Source organism: Meles meles, chromosome 13, assembly GCF_922984935.1.
Source record: "Meles meles chromosome 13, mMelMel3.1 paternal haplotype, whole genome shotgun sequence".
Lineage (NCBI taxonomy): Eukaryota > Metazoa > Chordata > Mammalia > Carnivora > Mustelidae > Meles > Meles meles.
Genome location: NC_060078.1, coordinates 8,089,050 through 8,113,127, shown reverse-complemented (window position 1 = coordinate 8,113,127; position 24,078 = coordinate 8,089,050). Strand labels below are relative to the sequence as shown.

Below are 24,078 nucleotides of genomic sequence, written 5' to 3'. Positions count from 1 at the left end.
CTTGTGGATAAAATGGTACTGATTTTTCATTTCTTGTTATTCTTTAACTTCTCCCTAAGCTGATTGCTCTTATAAAGGTAAAATTTCTTTAACACATAAGGACAAAACAATCTGAGAGATGTGTTTGTGTGGGTAAAGTAGATACCACCAGAATTTTTAAAAATCCTGTTATCCTCTTAAGGCAATTAACACCACATGAAAAAGGAGATTATTAACTATCTGTAGGAATAACTTTAGAGATTTTTAGGTTGTTCTGAATGTTGCTGAAGTAAAACAAGAACAAAAGACTGTGTTAAAAGCAGAGAATATGCATTGAGTATAGAAGCAGAGAGCCCCCAAATTTGTAACTGTTTCCAACAAGCTGCAGGGAAGAAGGTTATTGAAAGACTAACACCCTGGCACCGAAAAGTTCCATGTTCTGAGAGAAATGAATGCACCCAGAACAGGTTTAGGATATCCAACACTCCTGCGCCCTGGGTAGCTTCTTGGAGAGAAGCCCCCATCTGTAGCACATACCACACTGCTTTGGAAACAGACAGTGGTATAGCCATATGGGACACTCTTCAGCAACACTAATCTTTAATGATGCCAAGACCCCGCGGCTGCCTGGGGCCTGGAGTGGGAATGGGTATCACAGCAAAGGGGCAAAGGGGGAACTTTCAGGGGCCACGGAAACTCTGTGTTCTGTGTCTTGACTGGGGAGATAGTTACATCTTCATTTGTTAAAACTCGTAGAACTGTTGAACGGAGGTGGTTAGTTCGATTGGTAAGTTGTATCTCAACAGGGTTAACTTTAAAAGAAAAAAAAATTCAGTATGCGCTCTCCAGGAACACTAAGTGGTGACAAGCAGGCGCGCACTGCGCGATCTCATCTCCTGAAATTCTCCGCCTTTCCCCAGTTTATTAAGAAGGTAACAAACTCAGAGAGATGAAGTAATTCGGTGGAGCTCACACAGCACAGGGGCGCCAGCGCCGGGATTTGAGCTCAGCCAACGTGACTTCGCAGCTCACATTCTTAACCCCGGGGCGAATCTGCCGGTGCACAGTAAAGGCTGGATAAATGCATGTTTAATAAATGCTTCCAGTTACAGATCCTTAATGCTCACAAACGGCTCGCCCTGAGACTGAACCCTTCAGGCGCAAACCGCACGGTGCGGACGGGTAACCCGCAGCTGGGGAGCCCAAGGCGACCCAGAAACTTAGCGTAAGCCTGACCCCCGTCAGGCGAAGGGGTGGGGCTTCGACGCAGGGAGGTGGAGTCATCTTCTCGCCTTTCTGGTAAGCTTGTACCTCTTCTCTTGCCGTAGTGCCTGAAACCGGAAGCTCTCCTCAAGCGTGCTCTGGCTTTCCGGGCGAGAGCCGGCCGCTTGGGTACCATGTGCGGACTGCTGTGAAGGCGGGTTACTCTGTACGCGCCTCCTGCAGTGAAGTTCCCGGTGAGCAGCAACCGTAGGGGAGTAGACGATATACTAGCAGAGGGGGAGGTGACCGCGGGTTTTCGAGCGTCGCGGAATCAAGAGCTGAAAATGCCGTAGCGCGGCCCCGAGAGCTTTAACTGTGGTGTCTGCACCTTGGAGTCCGAGAGTCACGGGGCAGGCGGTGTGTGTCCGGGACAGCGCCGAGTGCGAGGAAAGTTACTTGTATGTGAGGCATTAGGGGCCTGTAGTTAAGCCACTCTGTAGTTTTTCCTGGAGACTTCTCACAGTGGCTTGGTTTCCTAGCCTGTGTTTTTAGGAATCCGCCGGCGTGAGAGATGACGTCCCTAGCCCAGCAACTCCAGAGACTCGCCCTCCCTCAGAGTGACCGCAGTCTGTTATCGAGAGATGAAGTTGCTTCTTTGTTGTTTGACCCCAAGGAAGCGGCCACCGTCGACAGGGACACCGCCTTCGCGATCGGTGAGTTAGCCGTGAACTAAGAAGAGCTCTGAAGCATTTGTTTTGTAGATGTTGGTGTGTCGTTTTTTCTTCTGACTCTCCCTCTTTCTTAGCAGTTTCTAACTTGTTCAGGGATAGAGAATAACAAATAACAATGTGCTAGATGCTTGAAATGTATGTAGGTAGCGGCTACCTGAATTTCAGAGATTGAAGAAACAAGGAGGTTGAGTAATGGGTAAAGCGAAGAACCGCTGAAAAAAGCCTGGAGGCCGTGACTGGGTTCCAGGAGGAATCCTCCTCATCCCTAGGAGGACTGGCCTAGTTACTGAAAGGTGTTTGCTTGTTTTTAAAGGAGTGGCTTCTGCCCTGCAGAACTTTCCTGTTTTTAGTGAGGGAGATAGGATTTATTTTTTATGTTGAAAATTAGAAATCTATGTTTGGGACTGTATTACAATTATACCTGCTAAAAGAATACAGAGATTTTGGGGTTAAGTGAAATTGTAAAGGGAGGTAAGATGAGTTTGCTTGCAGATAATTGTTAAATCAGCTGGCCTTTTCCTAGGATGCACTGGCCTGGAAGAGCTGCTGGGGATCGACCCTTCCTTTGAGCAGTTTGAGGCACCGTTGTTCAGCCAGCTAGCAAAAACGTTGGAGCGCAGCGTTCAGACCAAAGCAGTGAACAAGCAGTTGGATGAAAACATTTCATTATTCCTTATTCACTTGTCTCCTTACTTCCTACTGAAGCCAGCACAGAAGTGTCTGGAGTGGTTGATTCACAGGTAACCAATAAAATTACAGAAATAATTATGAGCTAACAGCTTAGATCTTTAAAAAAAAAAGTATTGAGAGCACTTAAGCGATTTAAAGCTGAGAAATTAGATATATTAAGAGATTAACACCATGTCTGTTGGGTAAGATAAGCATGTCCCCATTAAACTCACTTCTGTTGATAGAACTAGAACTCCTAGAGATCTTGAGTTAATAGGCCAACTTCAGGGGCACCTGCGTGGCTCAGTTGGTTGATTGTCTGCCTTTAGCTGGGGTCGTGCTCCCCGGATCCTGAGACTGAACCCCAGATTAGGCTCCCTGCTCCATGGGGAGCTTGTTTCTCCCTCTCCCTTTGCTTGCTGCTTCTCCTGCTTGTGCTCTTTCTCCTTAATTAAAAAAAAAGAAAGAAAGAAAAGAAAATAGGCCAACTTCATTAGTTCTAAGGAGCTCATGTTACTTTACCGTTACAAATTATTACTGCGTATTTGGAGCAAAGGTGTTCTTAACTACTTTGTTGCTGAAAAAACAAAACCAGTGCTTGGAGAAGAGGCACCTAGTTTCCTCTAAAATACTGTAACTTAAGAAAAATAATAATAGATAATGTGAATTGAACTTTTTGTCCCAGGTGCTGCGGTAAGCACTTTGCATGAACCCAGTGCTTAGAGCATTCCTATGGAAAGATAGTTGTACTGTCCCCATTTTACAATATAAAGAGTTGAGGTATAGTTAAGTTACCTATGTCATGCAGCTAGTAAGCTGAGACACAAAATTGTTTCCAAAATTGTTTAATCTTTTAACCTCTGGAAATTGTCTTAGTAAGTATACTCAGTTTATATTCCCACTTAATTTCCATCACATCACAGCTTAGACAGTTTTGTTTATTCTGCCATGTGTTATATGTTTTGTGTATTTGTTTACTTAATTTTATTTATTTGACAGAGACAGCAAGAGAGGGAACATAAGTAGGGGGAAGCAGGTTTCCTGTTGAGCAGGGAGTCCGGGCTTGATCCCAGAAACCTGGGATCACAACCTGAGCAAAAGGCAGACGCTTAACAACGGAGCCAACCAGGTCCCTGTGTAATATGTTTTAAAAGTAGAAAGACCTGGGGCGCCTGGGTGGCTCAGTGGTTTAGGCTGCTGCCTTCGGCTCAGGTCATGATCTCAGGGTCCTGGGATCGAGTCCCGCATCAGGCTCTCTGCTCGGCAGGGAGCCTGCTTCCCTCTCACTCTCTCTGCCTGCCTCTCTGCCTACTTGTATCTCTCTCTGTCAAATAAATAAATACAATCTTTAAAAAAAAAAAAAAAAAAAAAAGTAGAAAGACCTGCATGTCATTAACTGGAGACATGGGGATAAAGTGATTTCCCTTCTGGAAGAAATTGAGTCATTGGGAAAACATAAGTTTAACTTGGGTCTTCTGATTATCAGAACATTAGAGTCATCAGACGAAAAACAGTAAGTCTGTAATATTTCCCTTTTTCTTCTAGCATTTAATCTCCCCTCTCCAGTAGATCATTAGTGTAAGGAATACTCGTATTTGTGTAACTTATTTACTAAGCAGACATTAAGTTCGATACAAGATGAGTAGGCCACCCTTGGTTACTGTTTTAAAATCAAGGTGTATGCAAAGTTTGGGGCGTGTTGTGCTACCTGAGGTAGAGAGAAGCTTCATGAGAAAGTAGCATCTGTTTAGACAGACATGAGGGATCACTTCACTCGGAGAATTAGGAAAAGCATTCTGAAAAAGGAGATATTTGAGCTAGGTCTTCAAGGCTAGAAAGGATTTAATGTATCTGATGTAATTAATGAACCACTTATTATGGTAGAGGAGCCAGTACAAAGTTCTGTAAAGTTCAGGGACAAATTATGTATGGTTGTAATGTAACAGATTTTTTTTTTTTTTAAAATTCAAAGAAAGTAACGTGATTTTCATCAATCTTCTGGTTTTAGAATTCTGATAATCAGGGAAGCTGAGGAAGCTGAACTTTAGAGCATGGAAGGAGCCAAGCTTTGCTGCCTAGTTGACCAGTTGCTTTTCTGTTGGTTTGACCACAGTGATCACACAGTTTTATTAATTTAATAATAGGTTTAAAAAAAAAAGCTGAAAGTGAATGGCATGTAAATTTTGGTATTGAATATTAAAAATACTATTGCATAAGAGTTGACCGAATCCTGCAAAATAGTTATCATTTAATGCCCTTTATCTTATAATTATGAGCTTGTTTTCACTGATATTTATTCTTAGTAGTTTTAATTCATTGATAAACAATTTGGACATGTAAGGAAATATGTGCTTGTAGGTTTTGTGTCAGTTTGAATTGTTTGCTTTTCTCCCCCCAGGTTCCATATCCATCTTTATAATCAGGATAGCCTCATTGCTTGTGTTCTACCATACCATGAGACAAGAATATTTGTACGGGTTATACAGCTCCTAAAAATTAATAATCCAAAACACAAATGGTTTTGGTTGTCACCAGTTAAGGTATGATTATTGAATGACACATGTTTTACTGAATATTGAGCGTGGCAATTCAGGCTAGGAGGAGGACGAATGGGGACAAAAGTAGACTAACAAACTGTAGGACCATTGAAAAGTTAACCTTGCATGCTGTGAGGTCAGTGATCAGAAATACAGTTTAAGAGTTTGAATGTAAAGCACTTGAACTAAAGGGTGTTCAGGAAGAGAAAGCCAAGCATGATAAAGCTTATCACATTATTTCCTCTGCTAATAACATGAAGACCATTTTTGCCCCTACTCTACACACAGTGATGCTCTCTAAACACAGTTGTTTCAGGTATGCAAACCCCACTCACCTATTAAAGTTCATTTTAGAGTCTCCTTTCTTTGATTTATTCAATATTTATTAAGCACTCAGTACATGCCATGCATGATGTTAATAAGCAGTGAGAATAGCAGTGTAAGTTTTGTGTTTGTATTCTATTTCTGTTACTAGTGTTATTGTAAAACGGAGAGAGCCTGTCACATTGGCTGAAGAAAACGAATCTAACTAGGAGAGGTATTAAGAATCTGGAGAATACAGGGGCGCCTGGGTGGCTCAGTGGGTTAAAGCCCCTGCCTTTGGCTCAGGTCATGATCCCAGAGTCCTGGGATCAAGCCCTGCATCGGGCTCTCTGCTCAGCAGGGAGCCTGCTTCTACCTCTCTCTCTGCCTGCCTCTCTGTCTACTTGAGATCCCTGTCTGTCAAATAAATAAAAATCTTAAAAAAAAAAGCATTTGGAGAATACAGACTTAGGTAAATACACAATCAAAATGCAAAACACAAGTAGACAGTATTCGCTGAGTGTGTGCACCCTTGCTGCTCACCTCCTGGATTTCTAAACTTGGCTTAGTTTTATGTTACTCTCCTATCTACCACAAGTTGTATGGAAAGACTATATATTTTGTATTTATGAGCTGAACCAGTAGGAAGTTGTTACTATGGTAGGTACTTTAAAAAATAATAATCGTTGATGGATGTCCTTAACGATGGTTGGTTCTTTCTGTCTGTAACAGCAACACGGAGTGCCCTTAGCTAGGGGAACTTTGATTACCCACTGCTACAAAGATCTTGGATTCATGGATTTCATTTGTAGTCTGGTGACAAAATCTGTGAAGGTGAGTAGTATCTTGTTGCATGACTATATAGTTCCATTAAAAGATGCTTGCTTGGAATGGGGAAAGCCTGCTAAGACATTTCCTAGTTACTGTACTTTGAAGAAGTTCCTATTAAGTGAAAGAGCATGAGCAGTTTGATCAGTTTTGTATCACTAAAGGTGTTTTCCTACAAAAATTATTCTGTTTCCTGCCAAATTCTCTTTATAGTGACTGTTTAAATAAAGAGATGGTCTAAAAATGTCAGGATTGTTCATTCTTGTCATATTTAATTGAACTGTTGCATTTGTGTATTTAATGTTGTATGTGGTAAAACTAAACATGTCAGCCTGAAGTAGTTGAGGAGAGCTGTAAATATTCTTAAACTTTTATCTAATTGGGCTTCCACTTTTATATGTACTTTGTGTTTTTTTGTTCTAGGTGTTTGCTGAGTGTCCTGGGAGTTCAGCTCAGTTGAGGGTGCTCTTAACTTTTTATGCTTCTACCATAGTGTCTGCTCTAGTGACTGCTGAGGACAAATTGGATAATATAGTTGCCAAGCTGTTTCCATACATCCAAAAGGTTGGTCTTGCTCATATGTAAAGTAGATTATTTTGTACTTGAAGCAACTTCCTGGCTTTTAAAAATTTCACTTGACCATAAATATTTTAAATTTGGTTGTTGGTAAGATTTAATTTTTTGGTAAAAAAAAAAAAAAAAAAAAACAACTTAAAAATGTAACCAAAGTGGGGTCTTAATAAGGGTTCCTTAAGAATTACTGTTGGCTATTTGGCCCTGCCGCTGTCTTCCAGATCTGGTTTTTTAGCATTCATGTTAATTCACTGGAAAAGGAATGAATTTAAAAATCTCATCAAGGCATAGGCTCTTTTATTCTTTTTGCAATGACTGACTTATACTTCTCAGTGTTTCTTCTTCTCAAGTGCCTTGTTGCCTATCACCCTTCCAGATCCCTCATGGATTACTGCTTTCACTTCCTACTGGTGTCCCAAAATTACTATCTTTAATCAGGCACTGTTTTGTTTCTGAAGTCTCCTTTACAGTCGTCGGTGTTTGCCTTTAGAAGAGCCTATTGGCCCTTGTTATCATAAATAGTGGATGTTTGAGTTGGGAGACCTTCTGAGATCCCTCCCTTCATCCAGGAGACTTATTTCTATGTGCTCAGGAAAGGAGGTTGACTTCTGAGGAGTGGTTGACTCTCAGTTTGTGTTAGGTAGTTTTCATCTTTAATTTATGGCATTTTCAATTTGTCAAGGTAAAGTGACATTCTAAGTAGAATTCAGTGCTATAGTTTATAATTTTTCCTTATATCTTAAAAAATATTTAGGGATTGAAATCATCTTTACCAGATTACAGAGCTGCCACGTATATGATAATCTGTCAGATTTCTGTGAAAGTGACAATGGAAGATACCTTCGTTAATTCGTTGGCCTCACAGATCATCAAAACACTGACCAAAATTCCCTCTTTGATCAAGGATGGATTAGGTTGCTTGATAGTGCTCATGCAGAGACAGAAGCCAGAGAGCCTTGGAAAGAAGTATGTACAATTGAATTGAAAAATGATAGTAATTAAAAGAGAAAGAAGTTATTTTGAATAATTCTTTCAAAGATAAATTTTATACGGGGTTGTTTTTCTTTAAATTGCCGTATATTTGACTTCTGAAGTTAACATGTACTTATTTCTCAAAGGCCATTTCCTCACTTGTGCAATGTTCCTGATCTCATTACAATACTTCATGGGATTTCTGAAATACATGATATCAGTCCTCTTCTGCGTTACATGCTTCCCCATCTGGTTGTCTCCATTGTTAATCATGTTACAGGTATGTGGTTTTACATTTTGTATTGAGAAACTTCGTGTCTAAGATCTGCTTCTCTTAAAATAGGAATCACATTCTTGTTATTATCTTTAAGATATTTAAAGGTTCTAATTTATTGTTCTGTGTAATTTATTCTTATGTGAAAAACATTTGAGGTGGGGAGTAGGTTGATTGAAGGGAGATTCTTTCTTGTTCATTGAAGGATATACTCAGAATTCTGTTTTGCTTTTTAATGTGTGTTTTGTTTTTTACCAATCTATACGTGAAGACGACTATGGAATTATTTTAAAATGATTAATGTATGTTGCCAAGTAAAACTTTCCTTTCTCATTTAGATATTTAGTGAACTTTAGTGACTCATTTATAATAAATACTTAGTTGCCAAAAAAGTTTTTCTCCTTTGAGTCTTTGACCATAGACCAAGAAAATCTCATACATAAAAATCCAAATTTAAAAAAAGTCTTTAAAATAATTAAAAGTGATTATTTCCATTGTTTCCCTTTTATCCTTCAGTAAATAGAGAAGGACAAGAAGAAATGCTTGGTCCTGTTACCACTTAGGCTAAGAAAGACATACTAAGGAAGACATCTCTAAATTATGTCAGTCTGTTGAAAATTAAGTTTGCTTACCCAGATCTTGGTTTACATATGTTTTTCAGAAACATGACTAACATGTATAAAAGTATGTTTTTCCTATTTTGGTGGTGATGAGTAATGTCCCAATCTTTGAAGGCAGGGCCAGCATCTGACTCATAATACATCTGTGGTCTGTCTGGAATATTAGATGACAGCTCTTGGTTCAGTAAGGTGTATTGAGATGATGATTGAGCTTGTTTTCAGAGCTAGTTTATTAAGACCTAGGCTTGGGTCCCAACTTCAGCCTCTTCTAATATGACCTGGAATGACTGTTTTTTGGACTTCTGTTTTAGTAAGATAGGCATGGAAAACTTGTTAAAAATAAAGAGAATTTCAGGTAAAGCATAGGGTAATGTATACAAAAATGTAAAAATATATAAATGGCTAAATAGGTAAAATATACCTTTATAAACAGGTAAGCTGGTTTCAGATGAATATGGTTTAAAGTTATTCCTATAGGAGGGTTTTCTGCTATAAATAAATTTAATAATGTAAGTGCAAAAAACTTTATCCAATCAATTTTAATTTATCTTGTATACTAAAGGAGAAGAAACTGAAGGGATGGATGGTCAAATCTACAGGAGACATTTAGAAGCTATACTTACAAATATATCACTGAAGAACAACTTAGACCATTTGTTGGCTAGGTAAGAAGGTATTATTTCCGACATGCTTTTGATTTGTATTTTTGCGGTTTTGTATACTTTTTAGAGTTGGCTAGCCATTTTCCAGTATGTCTTTATGATGTGCTTCTTGATTTGTCAGTATCATTTCACTAATTAGAAGTACTTAGTGCAATAATTGTGGCACTAGAAGGAAAAAATAATTTCTCTCTAGTGCTTATGTGTGATCATGGAAAGTTAATAGTTAAGCTAAATTTGGGTTATAGCTACATGTAACTAGTGGCTGTTTAGAGTTTCCTATTAATAAGTGATCAAAATGCCTGAAGCAATATCTCACAGTTGGCATTTAATAAATATCAATTAGAAACGTAATACTGAGGGTTGGTGTGGAGTGAGGGTTATTTCTTATTTTTCTGTAAAGATAGTTGTCCCCCCCCCCCCCTTTTTTTTTTTTAACCTAAAGGACAACTTGATATAAATGCAAAGAATGTAGGCACTGCATTCAGACATGGGCTTGAATCCTGCTTCTCTTCATTTCCAGGAGAGTAGAGTAGTAAGTTCTGAAGGTCAGACTGCCTGGATCTGGTTTTGCTATTGTGTAACATTGGCCTGTCTGCTGGTGTGTGTCATTTGTGCCCCTTGCTCACAGAGTTGTCTTGTGAATTACATGATAGTATATATGGGAAGTACTGTGGAGAACGTGGGCCCCCGGATCAATCTGGGGTTAAAAACACACAATAGGGCTCACTAAGTGTTGGCTGTGGTGGTTCTCCTCCTTTGATCTCAGGCAAATTATAAGAATTCTTAGCCCTGGTTTTTGTCTAAAGTAAGAATGACTTCTACCTTGTGGAAGTGTGGCAGATAATATTTCTAAAGCATCTAGAACATAATGAGTACTCGGTAAATAGCTCTCATGTCTGCTGGTACTTGTTTTGCAGCCTTCTTTTTGAAGAGTATATTTCATATAGTTCACAGGAAGAAATCGACCCCGATAAAGTATCTTTGCTTAACGAACAGTTTCTTCCACTTATCAGACTTCTAGAAAGCAAGTAAGTTGTGTGTGTGTGCTGTTCTCTAATGTGTGCCTCTTGATTTATAAAAAGATTCACAGGTCATATTGAAATAAAGTAAATGAATTCTACAGAGGCTGTCCTTTTTTCCCCCTTGAGGAAGACAGGTGAGGGATTTAGGTATATTTGAAATTTGACTTTCATATAGGGAAAAGGAGCTATGTGGAGACTATTGAGAGTATAATTTTTTTTTACAGAGAGACTTTGTTGCAATAGTCATAGTTACAGACTTGATTAACATCACCAGATTTTGCGTATACCATTTGTTAAAATTATAAGTCTCAGTAATTTTTGAAGTTTTATTTATTTATTTTTATATGTGTAAGGTGCATGTGGTCAGTGACTTTACCAAGAATAATTAACTCATTAATTTCTTCCCAGATATCCCAGAACATTAGATGTTGTACTAGAGGAACGCCTAAAAGAAATTACAGATCTAAAAAAACAAGAACTTTTTCATCAGTTTATCTCTCTTTCCACAAGTGGAGGAAAGTATCAGGTGAGTTTTTCTTCAGAGAAATTACTACAATTATAGGTATATTTGTGTGGTTCTTCCAAGAGCTCTGGAAGGAAGTTTGCTACTTCATGCCTTTCTTTGGAAAATTTTATGGACAGGTGAGATTTAATACAATTTAGCTAGTTCCCTGAAGTAAGGCCGTGAGGCAGAGGTTTAATCATTGGAAAAGGCATAGTAATTTAAATAACTGAAGGGATATGTCTTTCAGGAAGAGTATTATTTGGAAATGTTACAGATGATCATCAGCAATCACTAAAGGTGGCTTTACGTAGTTCCAGCGTGTTCATATTTTTGTCCCATATCTGTACTTTCCAGTGCAGTACCCACTAGCTGTATATGGCTATTTAAGTCATTGATTCAGAAAAAGGGAGGTAGATTTTAATTTCATGAGCATGTTAGAACTTAGAAATTTCCTAGTGAGTCACCGTAAATCTTTCTACTAGAAGTTAGGCAGTTCTTAAAATTGCCTTGAAAATATATATGAAGAAAAACTTGATATTTTTGGTTTTTCTTTTCTAATAATTAGACTTTCATCTTTAATGGCATTTCATTTCCAAATCTTAGAATGATAGATTTCCTTCTTAGTCTGATTACGTAAGTGAAGTAAGTTGTCATAAATCTGTCACTGTTATATCATTTAGTATATGTGCTGCCAAAGCGAGCACTGTTGTATCATTTAGATAAATTGCTTTCTGTCTTCAGTGACCAATTTTTTAAATTTCTATTTTTATTTAGGTGCTACTACAATGATTTATTTTAGGTACTTCTCAGTCTGGAGTCAGATCTACATAAAGAATGCAAAGTTACTTCATAGAATTGCTTCACTAAATAAACTTACCATGAGGGTACTCAGAGTCACAACATTAACAATATACATTTTGTTCATCTATTGTAACTCACCGTGTTCTAGAGACAACGATTTTACTTTATTTCGTGGTGTCTGAAGTTAGATGGTGGTTATCAAATATGTTGGGCATTTTGGGATGGTTTTCTCTAGTTTTTACTCTTGATCAGATGCTGTTCAGATTTAATGGTGAAATAATTTGGTGACTGTGATGAATCCTATAGTTTCTAGCAGATTCTGATACCTCCTTGATGCTCAGTCTGAATCATCCACTTGCTCCTGTGAGACTTCTGGCCATTAATCATCTGAAAAATATGAAAACACCAGAGGTTTGTATCAGATAGCTTCATTTGTGGTATTTTTATCCTCATGGTGAACAGTGTCATTCTAAAATAAGAAATTGAAGTTGCCAACTATAATTAATATTGTGTAGTTACAGGTATAAGATGAATAAAGCAGAGGAGAGTGTACAGGACAAAGATTTAGGACCATACATGCCAGCAGGCAGCACTTTTAACTTGTGTATGCTCTAATACATAACCGTCTTCTAACTCTAACCGTCTTCACATGTTTCCACATTGCAGATTATTATTTAGCTTAGTGTTTTTCAGACTCGAATTTCTAGATTATTTACAGAGGCTCACAAATTATCTGAGAATGTTTTAGTTTTGAAATTTGACTTTGATAGTCTCAAGTTCAACATGAGTGTATTTGGGGGCATGGGAATGAGAGCTTTTGGGGCACAGTTCATGATTTCAGTACCTGCAGTTGTATTTGTGTTTCACATTTTGGTGGCTACAAGAAGTAAGTACAAAGGTTGACTTAATTTGTAAATAATGTCTTTATACCAAAGTCGTATTTTAGAAGACTTTGTAATGATTCAAATTAAGCAGTATTTTTCAGACTTCAGCCATTCAAACAATACCTTCACGATTTTTGCTTTGTTTGCTTACAGTTGATACTATGTTCTTAAAATTTTTCTCCCACTTTTAAATGGACTCATTTTTACATAGCCATCAAATCATGGGTTTGAAGAGCTAATTGGTATAGATATCTTACTGTAGTTACTATAATTGAAATGGGAGTGTTTCATCGCTGTGATATCTGAAATCCTCTTGTATATATACTACTATTAGCATATTTGGAAAATTTCTGGAATAAAAAAAGTGGTCCTAGAGTTGTTTCCCCATGGCATGTGGTACTACAAACATGCTGAACTCAAACTTGTGTCATGGTTGGTAGATCCAGATTCATGTCACAAGTAGAATTTAATTTCAGCTAATCATTATTACCCTAATAAATACATTTCAGTTTGAGTTTTATTGGTTTTATAGGGTTTTTAAATATTGGACTTCAAATTTTTTGTTTTATATTTTTGATATTTTTATTTTATATTTTTGAGTAATTTTAAAATGATCTGTAAATAATAAAAGTATTAGGATCTGTGAGAATGTTTCTTTAAAAATGGTTGATATAGTATTCAGATTTATAATCTATTGATTTTGATTCATTTCTGATCTGGCATAAGGTTATGTTTCACAAACTGCTGATAAGTATGTGCTATTGATTTTTTTTTTTTTTTTTTAATTAAACTACTGAATTCTGGTCTTTGTTTTGATGGGAAGATTCCAGTGTCTAGAATGAAAAAGGGATTCCTGGAAGCTCCTAATACTCCTAAAGCTGTTCTCAGCCTTCTTTTAATCCCTACCTCCCCTGTCCTTTTCTGGATCTGGTTAGTTTTTCAGTAAAAGGCACTATATACATCTGCCTTTTAGGTTCAATATTGTCATTACAGTTACTGTCTTTCTGTGCATACTTTGATTTCACTTTCCCTTCCATCAGTGACAGAACTAGATCCTATTATAGAATTTCAGATTGGGATATTTGGCTACTTGTTAGCTCTAGAGAAAATTTTGGTGACATTTGGTACATGAGATTTGAGCTTCAGTTTTGTGAGTTCTAGGGATTTGGGTTTTATCTCCCAACAGAGAGCCCTGCTTAGGTTGGCTTATAGTCTTACTTTTCCATTACTTTGAAAGATTATATGCTTTATTTTCTTTTGTTAAGAAAAATAGGATCTCTTTTGACAGACTGGCTACTCTTCTGGCTTCTCAGCAGATGTCCTTATCCTTGTAAAAATCTTGATAATGATAGCTAACTTTTGACAGTACTTACATTGCGTAAGGCCTTGTACTACCCACTGACAGGTATTATTTCATTTTGTGGCAGTCCTTTGAGATAGGTGCTATTATTAGGTGTCTTTGATAGACGAGAACAGTGAGACCTGGAAAGGTTAAGTAACTTGCTACAGGTCACACAGGTCGTAAGTGTGGTAAAGCTTGGATTTAAACCAGAGACGTTCTGGTTCTTCAGTCAATGCACTCTCAATATCCGGGCTCTTGTTTAACAAGATGAACTTCTTAATGCAAAAATTATGTTTGGATTATACATATTCTATGGTATTTTCAGTAGAAACTGGAAAAAGTTTGTACCAAATACTCACTCATCTAAAAAGACCCTTTAGAGATTATCAAGTTCGGTGCAGCTATGTTTGAGTTTGTGTCTAGGGTAGAGCCTGTATTTCTTGACTGATAATGAATGCTTTTCATAAAACTAAGCTTTCTTTTTAGTGTAAACTCTTAGGAGGTTTTAGCAACAACCAAATTTATTTATTTTTTCTCTTGCTTAGGAGAGTGTTGATGAGTCTTTCATAAAAGAAGCTGTTTTAACCCGATTAGGTGATGATAGCATAGATGTTGTTTTGTCAGCTATAAATGCATTTAAGGTGAGTGAATTTCTTTGGTGAAATATACAATTTGTAAATATTTTTTTGTTCCCAGGTGATTCTCTACTCTAGGCAGGAACACATTTGGAAATTATTCCTTCATTGGGAATTTGTTCTCCTGAGAGCATAGACTTAAGCCTGATTAAGGAAAGCTCATGGGAAAACTAGACTGCAGAGTTTTATGTATATGGAAGTTCTTCAAGAGGGAAACGTGCTTTGTGAATTTTTATCAGTAGTAAATACCTTGGGATCATGGAAGATTGTCTCATAAATGCCACTTTTGAGAAACTGTTCTCATAAAGCTTTGAAATTATGTGAGGACTGTTGGGAGATAAATTCTTTATAATTCATTATTTTTTTAAAGTTCATTTAATAAGCACCGTGTGTATCTGAAGCAAGTGAAAATTTACTTATGTATGTTTCTTCCCCTTTAGATTTTCAAACAATATTTTAGTTCAGAAGTGACGGTTTCAAATCTTCTCAGCCTCTTTCGAAGAGCAGAACTTTCAAAAAATAGGGAATGGTATGTATTCATTTCTCCTCATAGTGTTTTGAATTGACAGAATTCTACGTCCGTTTCAGTTCTATTTTCTTTCTTTATATTTTTGCATCTTATAATTTAGTTACATGGCTCTTTGGTCATGGTAGTGGAATGGATCATAACGTAACTTGTGCATCATAAAAAGAATGAGGGTTTGTGGGGGTTCTCTGTGCTTGAAATTTTTCTTAATAAATTTTCTTAATAAAATTTTTCCTAATAAAATGGAAAGATTACTTAATGGGTGACATAAATGGTGAAATCTAAGAAGTAGAGTAGGAAGTAGTTTAATTTTCTGCTTTATGTAATTCTATTTGATTGTTTTTATAAGGATAGTATATTATTTCATAATTAAAAGTAAACATATTAAAATAAGCTCAGAGGCACATGGTCACCTTCTATAGCGTTTGATGTGCTCTAGTTACTTCATTTTTTGCATCTAAGCTTTTTGCACCCAAAAAAATGACCTAAGCTCCTGGGGGGAGGAGAGCATGTCTTACAGATTTTGTATGTGTCATATTTAGTTCTTAGCACATAGTATGTGTTTAGATTTTTTTTTAACTTATGAGTGAATCCTTCATTTCTAGTGGAGTTGAGATACGTTGTGAGATACATATTTTATGTTATAGTCAACCTAGTGATTTCTCCCAAAACAAAAAGCAGTTTACAATTACTGTCCCAAATAGCTCCCTGTTAGCATGGATTTTGAGTGATTGTCTAGCTCTCTCTGAATAACTTGTTTGGTGAAGAGATCAGGATAGTGTCAGTTGAGCAGGAACAATGTAATAATTTTTTTTGCTGAATTTAAGTTCTAAAGGGTCCTTCAACCAAATGTATTTGTGTTTCAGGTACAAGGTACTTGAGATAGCAGCAGACATATTAATTAAGGAAGAGATACTGAGTGAAAATGATCAGTTGTCAAATCAGGTGATGGTGCATCTGCTGCCATTTATGATTATTGTCAATGATGATATGGAATCTGCTGATACGAAGATTGCTATATATTTATCGAAATCCGGAATTTGCTCTCTGCACCCTGTATTAAGAGGCTGGAAAGAAGGTAAGAAATTTGGTTGCCTTTGAGAGGGGGAAAAAAAAAACCAATAACACTTTAAATACTTTAAAAAGAGGGGCGTCTGAGTGGTGCAGTGGGTTAAGCCTCTGCCTTCAGCTCAGGTCATGATCCCAGGGTCCTGGGATCGAGCCCCGCATCGGGCTCTCTGCTCAGCAGGGAGCCTGGTTTCCCCTCTCTCTCTGCCTCCTTGTGATCTTTGTCAAATAAATAAAATCTTTAAAAAATAAACAAATAAATGCTTTAAAAAGAAAAGTACAATTAAAAGTTGGCTCTAATTATTATTTGAAATCATGTTTGCTATGATCTGTGTCAGTAAGATTTTTAAAAATTTTTGCCAAGGTCAGAAACCTACGGTTGACTCTTGAACAGCATAGGGTTGAATGGCATGTGGATTCACTTAAATGCAGGTATTTTTTGATAAATACAATACTCTAAATACATTTTCTTTTCTTTATGATTATTTAAATAGTACTTTTTTTTTCTTTAGATTACAGTATTGTAAGAATACAGTATAGCACACTTATAACATTAAAGGTGTGTTAGCTGTTTGTCATTTGAAGGCTTCTGGTCCATAGTATGCTATTAGTAGTTAAGTTTTTGAGGATATATGCAGATTTTCTGCTGTGTTAGGGAGGGGCGTTGGCAACCCCATTCCCCACGTTTTTCGATAGTCATCGACAATGAAAATGAAGCTGACCCAGAGATAGATTCAGAATTGGAGAAAAGGAAAAATACAGAGCAAACCTTCATAGGAAAACTGAAACTTTTGCCTAAATTTCTTACTCTACAGAATTCATGAGATGAGTATTGGTGATACAAGGGTCCTTTGTGTTCTTCTTTTTTTTTTTTTTTAATAGCTCTTGAAAATGTGATTAAAAGCACAGAGTCAGGAAAACTAATTGGTGTAGCAAATCAGAAGATGATTGCATTATTGGCTGACAATATAAGTTCAGGGGATCCTTCTTCAATGTTAAAAATGGTACGTATGCTGTCAAAGACCACCCCTGCACTTCCTAAAATTTTATTAGATTCTCAGTGTTTGGTTTACTAGATTTTTTAAAATAACTTTTGCATTTTTGACTACTTTGTTATGCTTTAAACATGTATAGTTTTACGTAGTATGTTCTGCAGAGTGCTTGAAATTTTCTACATTTTATATAATTTTTTTGTAGTTTTACATTGGACTATAAGAATAGTGTGTACTTTTCTGTTTTCTTGTTTCCTGTCATTTAAAATATAAAGTCATATTTTTTTTTAATAACAATCTCTAAAAGGATTTTTTTCTCTTTTGCTTCAGTAAATAAACCTTTGTCAAGGTTTTAGGAGTATAATTTTAAAGCATTTATCCAGTTGCTAGATGCAATTACGTTCATTATAATTCTGAGATTATTTAATTTTATTATTACTTTAGAAATCAGTGAAGAGCTACCAGTAATGGAGTATGTTTATTTTTCAAGGTGGAGGATTTAATAAGCATCGGGGAAAAAGAGTGCTTTAGCCTGAAGCAAAAAGTGACTTTTCACGTGATCATGGCTGTGCTTGTTTCTTGCTGTTCATCTTTAAAAGAAACTCACTTCCCCTTTGCGATCAGAGTCTTCGGTTTGTTGCAGAAAAGAATAAAGAAGCTTGAGAGTGTGATTACTGCGGTGGTAAGGAGTGCAAAGTTTTTGGAACATTGAGTAAAGTGGCAGCCCAGCTTACTAATCATAGCAGCACTGAAAATTGGGGGCTGAAATGCTAAATCTTTGGATACGAGGGGTGAATGTGAAGCAGCCTTGGGTAGCAATAGGTAGAGAGTTAGAAAATTTAATTGAATTATAGAATTTCAGGGTTGTGATGTTCTGTACCTGATAGTTGACTCTTCCCTGTATTTTTTTTTTTTTTTTTTTTTTGCAATCACACAAGGGTTTATTCGACAAGCTTAAGCTTGGGCCCAAGTATACCCGACACAGCAGAGTAGGGACTTGGACCCTGAGTCCAGTCAAGGCACGGGTATCTATGTGTCATTACAAGAGGCTTGGAGTGGGGTAAAGGAGAAATTTCAGACTTTCCTGCAGTAAGCTGATTAGCTGTTGCCGGGGTGCTACAGGGTGGGGTATAGCGGTTTTTCCTATAACTAAAGTAGGGTCAAGTTCAGCCCCTGGTGGCAGGGGTCTCAGATGGCTGCCGAAGCTAAGATGGCTGTACTTGTGCCAACACTAAACTTGAGGTGTGGACTCTTCCCTGTATTATCTTTATTAATTACCAGAGTTATACTTAACTATACTTTGTGATGAATTCACTAGGCATGTTATTGCTTGAACAAAATATTTACTTCATTCTGTTGTTTACTAAGAATTGATATTTTTTAAAAGATTTTATTTATTTATTTGACAGATCACAAGTAGGCAGAGAGGCAGGCAGAGAGAAAGGACGAAGCAGGCTCCCTGCTGAGCAGAGAGCCCGATGTGGGGCTCCATCCCAGGACCCTGAGATCATGACCTGAGCCGAAGGCTGAGGCTTAACCCACTGAGCCACCCAGGCGCCCCATGAATTGATTCTTTTAAAAATAATTTGAGAGATAGAATACACTTGAGAGGGGCGTGAAGGGAGAGGGAAAGAATCTCAAGCAGACTCCCCGAAGAGCACAGAGCCCTACGTGCCATGGTCGTACAATCCTGAAGTCATGACCTGAGCCGAAACCAAGAGTCGGATGTTTAACTGAGCCACCGAGGTGCCCCAGGAATTGATCTTTTGTATTATTTTAATATTACATCAGATTTGGATCTCACCAGCTTACTATTATCTTTGACAGTATTGGCTAAAGAGCATGTTTCAGTTGTTTGTATTTTTAACTAGTATCACATCTTGAGGTAATAAGATGATTTCTTTTAATATTCTTAATAGTATTTTGTTTTTATTTGTCTTCCAACAATCAGAGGGCTCCTCATTTTAGGGTTCGCTGAAACGAATCACATCTTTTTTACATTTACATATACCCTGAGGATTTTACACGTTCTAGCCATAGTCATTGTTACCTAAAATTATGTAAACTTGAAAAGCATGAATTTTTCAGAGCTCCTGGGTGGCTCATTCAGTCAAGCATCTGGCTCTTGGTTTTGTCCCGGGTTACGATCTCAGGTCATGGGATCGAGCCCCACCTTAGCTTCTATTCTCTTTGCGGAGTCTGCTTAGATTCTGTCAGCCTCCCTCTTGTTCACGTGTGCTCTCTTTCTCTCTCACTCTCAGATACATAAATAAAAATCTTAGAAAAAAATACAGAAGAGTGGTGGATCTTTATATTTTAAAAAGTAGCCCAGATAAGCCCTTCTTAGTTTCTTTCTTTTGTAGAATATAATAACCTGAATGGTGTTTGCCCTTGGTACTAAAAGTATGGACAAGTGGGTTGTTTTTTTATATGTGCAGATAACATGCTGTTTTATATTCAGTACCCTTTATAGGAGTCCTGAGTCTCTTTCTGGTTGCAGCAGCACACTGAGCCAATGAAATCCCTTACTAGAGACATTTTCTCAAAAGTCTGGCTTTGGGTTATTTTCCTTCTAGGTTACTACTTTGTACTCTACTGTACAGGGTCTTGTTTATCATTTTTCTTGTTTTCTCATGCTGCTTTTTAGTATCTGCTGTATAATTTTTAAACACCCTCACATTTTGCTACTTGTATAGACCTATTTGCACCCCATTAGAAGCCTGTGACATGAGAAAGTTCCCTTTAAGGGTTTCCTGGAAATCCAACTCCTTTCTCTATAGAAATGTGCCATTTAATAAACACAATTTATATGGATAATATTTATTTTTAGATATTTTTTCAAGAAAATATAGATAAAATGAAGCTGTGGATAACTTAATCTTTCTGTTGTAAATAGTGGTAGTTAAACCTCCTTACAAATTTGGTTAAAACTATTAATCCTGTCCTCACTTAAATGTTCAAAGAGAAGAAATTTTGCATATTACCCAATCATATATCCATTGCAGTTCCCCTGTGTATAACTTATGTTCAGAACTCCTTCATATTTATGCTCTTTGTTTCCTTTACTATTTCAGGAAATCCCCTCCGAATGGCATTTTGAGCTGATGATAGACAGAGAGATACCAGTGGAACTGTGGGCCCATTACATAAAGCAGTTCAATATGGCCCAGCGTGTTGCTGTGGAGGACTCTGTTTTACTCATATTTGCACTGAAAAATTTTATTTATGCACTGAAAATTCCTAAATCTTTTCCTAAAGGTAGGACAAAGTGTGACTTTTGAATGTGATACTCAAGGAAACAATTATTTTCTCCACAATTATTCTTTGTTTTGAGTGAAAAGTTCCCAGCATGTATTCACATAAGTTTATTCATCGTTTCTCTCTCTCTTCGTTTCCATGTAGATGATACATGGTGGAATCCCGAGCAGCTGAAAGAAGACAGCAGAGCCTATCTGCGCTTGCTGATTGGGCTCTTTGAGATGATACTCAGTGGTACTGATGCCACTCATTTTAGGGTTCTGATGAAACTTTTCATAAAGGTACTAGGCTCATCTTTTTCAGGCATACTCTTCCCTTTCAGAAGATATAGCAGAGCATTTATGACAGTTTTTAAATGAAAATAAAAGTAGATTTTTGAACAGTGCAGAGAATGGGGTAGCATACACAGGGCCCTGTGAGGTAGTCGTATCATCGTGACACCAGTCAGTAGGCCAGAGACTAACATTGCTGCATGCCTAGTAGTGTGTTAGGCCTGTCATGTATTTACTAATCACAATTCATTACCAGTGAGAAACTGCTGTTCAGTGGGGTAAGTTAGCTTGTGCAACTCAGTTAAGAAATTTCATGGACCTCCATGTTACTAGGTCCAGCAGTTGAGTCTCTGTTCTTGTCTTACCCCTTTCAGTGTGTTCAGAGGCAAAGTTATAGCAAGTCCTTTGGACTCATTTACATACTTCTCATTGGTTAAAATAAGTACGGAAAATTTTAAGTCATGGGACAGGGCAAATCATTGCAACAAAGTGGTTTCTGTAATTGTACACTAGTGAAAAGAGGATTTGGAACCAACTAAATGTGAGTAAAAATTAAACTTCACTGTCGTTCATTTAATTTAGGTGCATCTGGAAGATATTTTTCAGTTATTCAAGTTCTTCTCTGTTTTATGGACATACGGGTCTAGCCTTTCAGATCCACTTAACTGCAGCGTGAAAGCAGCACTGCAGACTCAAGCTCTTTACATAGGTTGTGAGATGCTCTCTGCTCAGAAGGCACAGGATAAACATCAGCTGGCATCTGTATCTTCTCCAGGTATCGTGAGTAGCGTGTTATGTTCTGTCATGACCAACTTGAATGCTTTCTCTGTATGTAGTTTATGTGGGTTATAGTTGGGAGAATTTCTTTTTAACTTTTTTTTCTAAAGAGTATTCACAGTGTGTGCACTCTCTCTGCTCTATACGTGTATGTGTAAGTTAGATGTGTACATATAAATTCTTATGTATAAACTGTATATACGTATATGTAAATTACTATTTTTTTTTTAGATTTTACTTATTTGAGAAAGATGGCGTGCACACCAGCAGGTGGGGAGGAGCAGAGGGAAGGGAGCCCGACATGGGGATCGATCCCAGGACCCTGATGAGATCATGACCTGAGCTGAAGGCAGACACTTAACTGAGGCATCCAGGAGCCCCGATATAAACTACTTTTAATCACCAAAATGGGTTTTTAATATCCAGCTATTCATGTTCTGCGTTTCATCAGTAAAGGGTTACATGGAGAAGCCACGCCATTTAATACAGTTCTGTGTTCATCTGACTACTTAGAAAATGGGTCTCCAATCAGACAACTTTTCTGAATTTGTCTCTTTTATCATGTGTAACTCATTTTCAGGTTGGGTACTCACTAATAAAACACCCCCAAGTTTAAGTTTATTTATTAAGTTTATTTTTTGATAAAATGAAATTTGCAAATTTCATGAAGTTGATGAACGTGATACTAGAAAATAGGTACTTAAAAGCTACTGACCAAAAAAAATTAAAAGAAAAAAAGCTACTGACAAATGAGAGGATCTGGCAGAATTAGACCCTGTAGCGATTAAAGATGAGAGAACTGATAAGGATGATGGATATGATTGATACTTCAAACTGGAATGATTTTAATGGCAAAGGAATAAGAGTGGCCCTTAGGAAATTTGAGGGTATTCTAGATTTTTTTTTTTAATTTTAGAATTGCCTTTTTTTTTTTTTTTTAAGATCTATTTATTTATTTGACAGAGAGGGAACACAGCTGTGGGAGTGGGAGAGGGAGAAGCAGGCTTCCCACAGAGCAGGGAACCTGATGTGGGGCTTGATCCCAGAACCCCAGGATCATGACCTGAGCCGAATGAAGGCAGACGCTTAACGACTGAGCCACCCAGGCACTCCCTAAAATTGCTTTTTATAAATGTTCTGTGAAAGTAAAGTGAATGATCATTTGTTTTCCCCAAAATAATTTGTGTTGATCTTTCATTAGCTCTGTGAAAGAGCACATAATTACAATTGTAACCAAAATTTTGTTAAATACAAGGTAGTGTAGATACATAGATTTTAAGTTTTACTTACAAAATAAAATCCCATGAATATAATTTCTTTACCACTCACTGTAAAATTGCCTTCCCTTTTTTTAGGTAGACTTACTTTAAGAAGGGTTTTTGTTTTGTTTTGTTTTGTTTTCAGTTTTTTTTCTGCTTTGGATGAGAAGACCCTCCTGTACATTTTTTAAACTCGAATTCTTTAATAAAGTATTAAGTATTATATTACAAGGATTCTATAGTAGTACCTTATAAAAGAATTTATTTTTAAATGTCTGCAAATCATTCCATTGTATGGAAGTAGCATGATTTATTAAAATGGGTATTTTTGTTAAATTGGGGAGTTTTCATAAAGTATGTGTATTTTATTTAGAGGTCATAACTATTTGGATTTCCTAATTAAGTATGAAATGTCTGTTATCTTTTGGTATGAAAGGCAGTAGTTTCTGAGGAATGGATATCTCCAGGACCCAAAGACTTAACTTTTCCCCAGTTTTGCTGCAAGATAGGCTCCCTGTCTACCCCTGACTTGTTATCTGTCACTTTCCTTCTTCCTAAAGTACTTTTGCATTTATGCTGCTAGAAATGTCACATTACTCCACTGAAAACAGGAGAGATGCACCTTGTTCTACTGGGAAGCTCAAGGACTACACACTAGAGTTCCAGGGGGCCTAAAATGGAAGGTCATTTAGCCATTGCACCTGTCCTCCGTGCTCTCCTCTTTGAGTACACAGTGAGCTTCTATGCATTCCTTTTCTGTGAGGAGTCCAGGAAGTGTTGGCTGATACTTCTTTTAATCTGTTTACAAAAAATGTTATCCCTTTCAAAAGAAAAAGGTATTGGCATATTAATATAGTATGCTGTTATATGAATTAAGTCTTTGTCAGTGGCTTGGGAATCTAACCACCATTTATTGCTTTCTGTCCAGATACTTACTCAGTTCAAAATTTGCTTACATACAACAAATTTTGTTAGATGAATAAATATTTAACTTCATTTGTAAAAAGATGTAGACTGCCTTTGGTTTTTTTAATACCTGATCAATATAGTAAATTCATTTATATATTTAAAACCAAAACTCGGTATTTTTTTTCAACTTTTGTGTAAAATAACTATTTTAAATCTAAGTAAAATGATTTGGGAGAATGAAGTCACAGAGATTTTAAATGGAAGAACATTCCTAAAAGCTGATTGTTTAAGGTAGTTTTTGCTTACCTTGAGTTCCAGTATGTTACTGGAACATGGTAACTATAGTACTTTGTTCTTTGAATTCGTTTTTGAATGATACAGGGAATTTTAGCAAATAGTATCTTGGCCTGATGCTGCCCCTTGCATGAATTCAGCTTTTGAGCTGTTTGTTTCTGACTTTGAGTTCACATTACAGAG

At 37.0% G+C, this 24,078-nt stretch overlaps 1 protein-coding gene across 1 annotated transcript in view; it reads left to right on the top strand.

Annotated features, from left to right (window-relative positions):
* The first annotated feature begins 1,365 nt into the window (after nt 1-1,365).
* The window catches only part of HEATR1 (HEAT repeat containing 1), a 49,053-nt gene continuing 26,340 nt past the window's right edge, over nt 1,366-24,078 (top strand). Inside the window, exons 1-20 of the mRNA XM_046027273.1 lie at nt 1,366-1,436; nt 1,722-1,895; nt 2,437-2,653; nt 4,981-5,122; nt 6,155-6,256; nt 6,674-6,814; nt 7,578-7,789; nt 7,942-8,075; nt 9,252-9,354; nt 10,269-10,379; nt 10,782-10,899; nt 11,986-12,090; nt 14,451-14,546; nt 14,981-15,069; nt 15,933-16,144; nt 17,017-17,138; nt 17,617-17,808; nt 20,201-20,384; nt 20,529-20,665; nt 21,239-21,431. Coding sequence (XP_045883229.1) covers nt 1,754-1,895; nt 2,437-2,653; nt 4,981-5,122; nt 6,155-6,256; nt 6,674-6,814; nt 7,578-7,789; nt 7,942-8,075; nt 9,252-9,354; nt 10,269-10,379; nt 10,782-10,899; nt 11,986-12,090; nt 14,451-14,546; nt 14,981-15,069; nt 15,933-16,144; nt 17,017-17,138; nt 17,617-17,808; nt 20,201-20,384; nt 20,529-20,665; nt 21,239-21,431 — 2,752 coding nt within the window. The 5' untranslated portion in view covers nt 1,366-1,436; nt 1,722-1,753. The remainder of the gene's footprint in view (nt 1,437-1,721; nt 1,896-2,436; nt 2,654-4,980; nt 5,123-6,154; nt 6,257-6,673; nt 6,815-7,577; nt 7,790-7,941; nt 8,076-9,251; nt 9,355-10,268; nt 10,380-10,781; nt 10,900-11,985; nt 12,091-14,450; nt 14,547-14,980; nt 15,070-15,932; nt 16,145-17,016; nt 17,139-17,616; nt 17,809-20,200; nt 20,385-20,528; nt 20,666-21,238; nt 21,432-24,078) is intronic.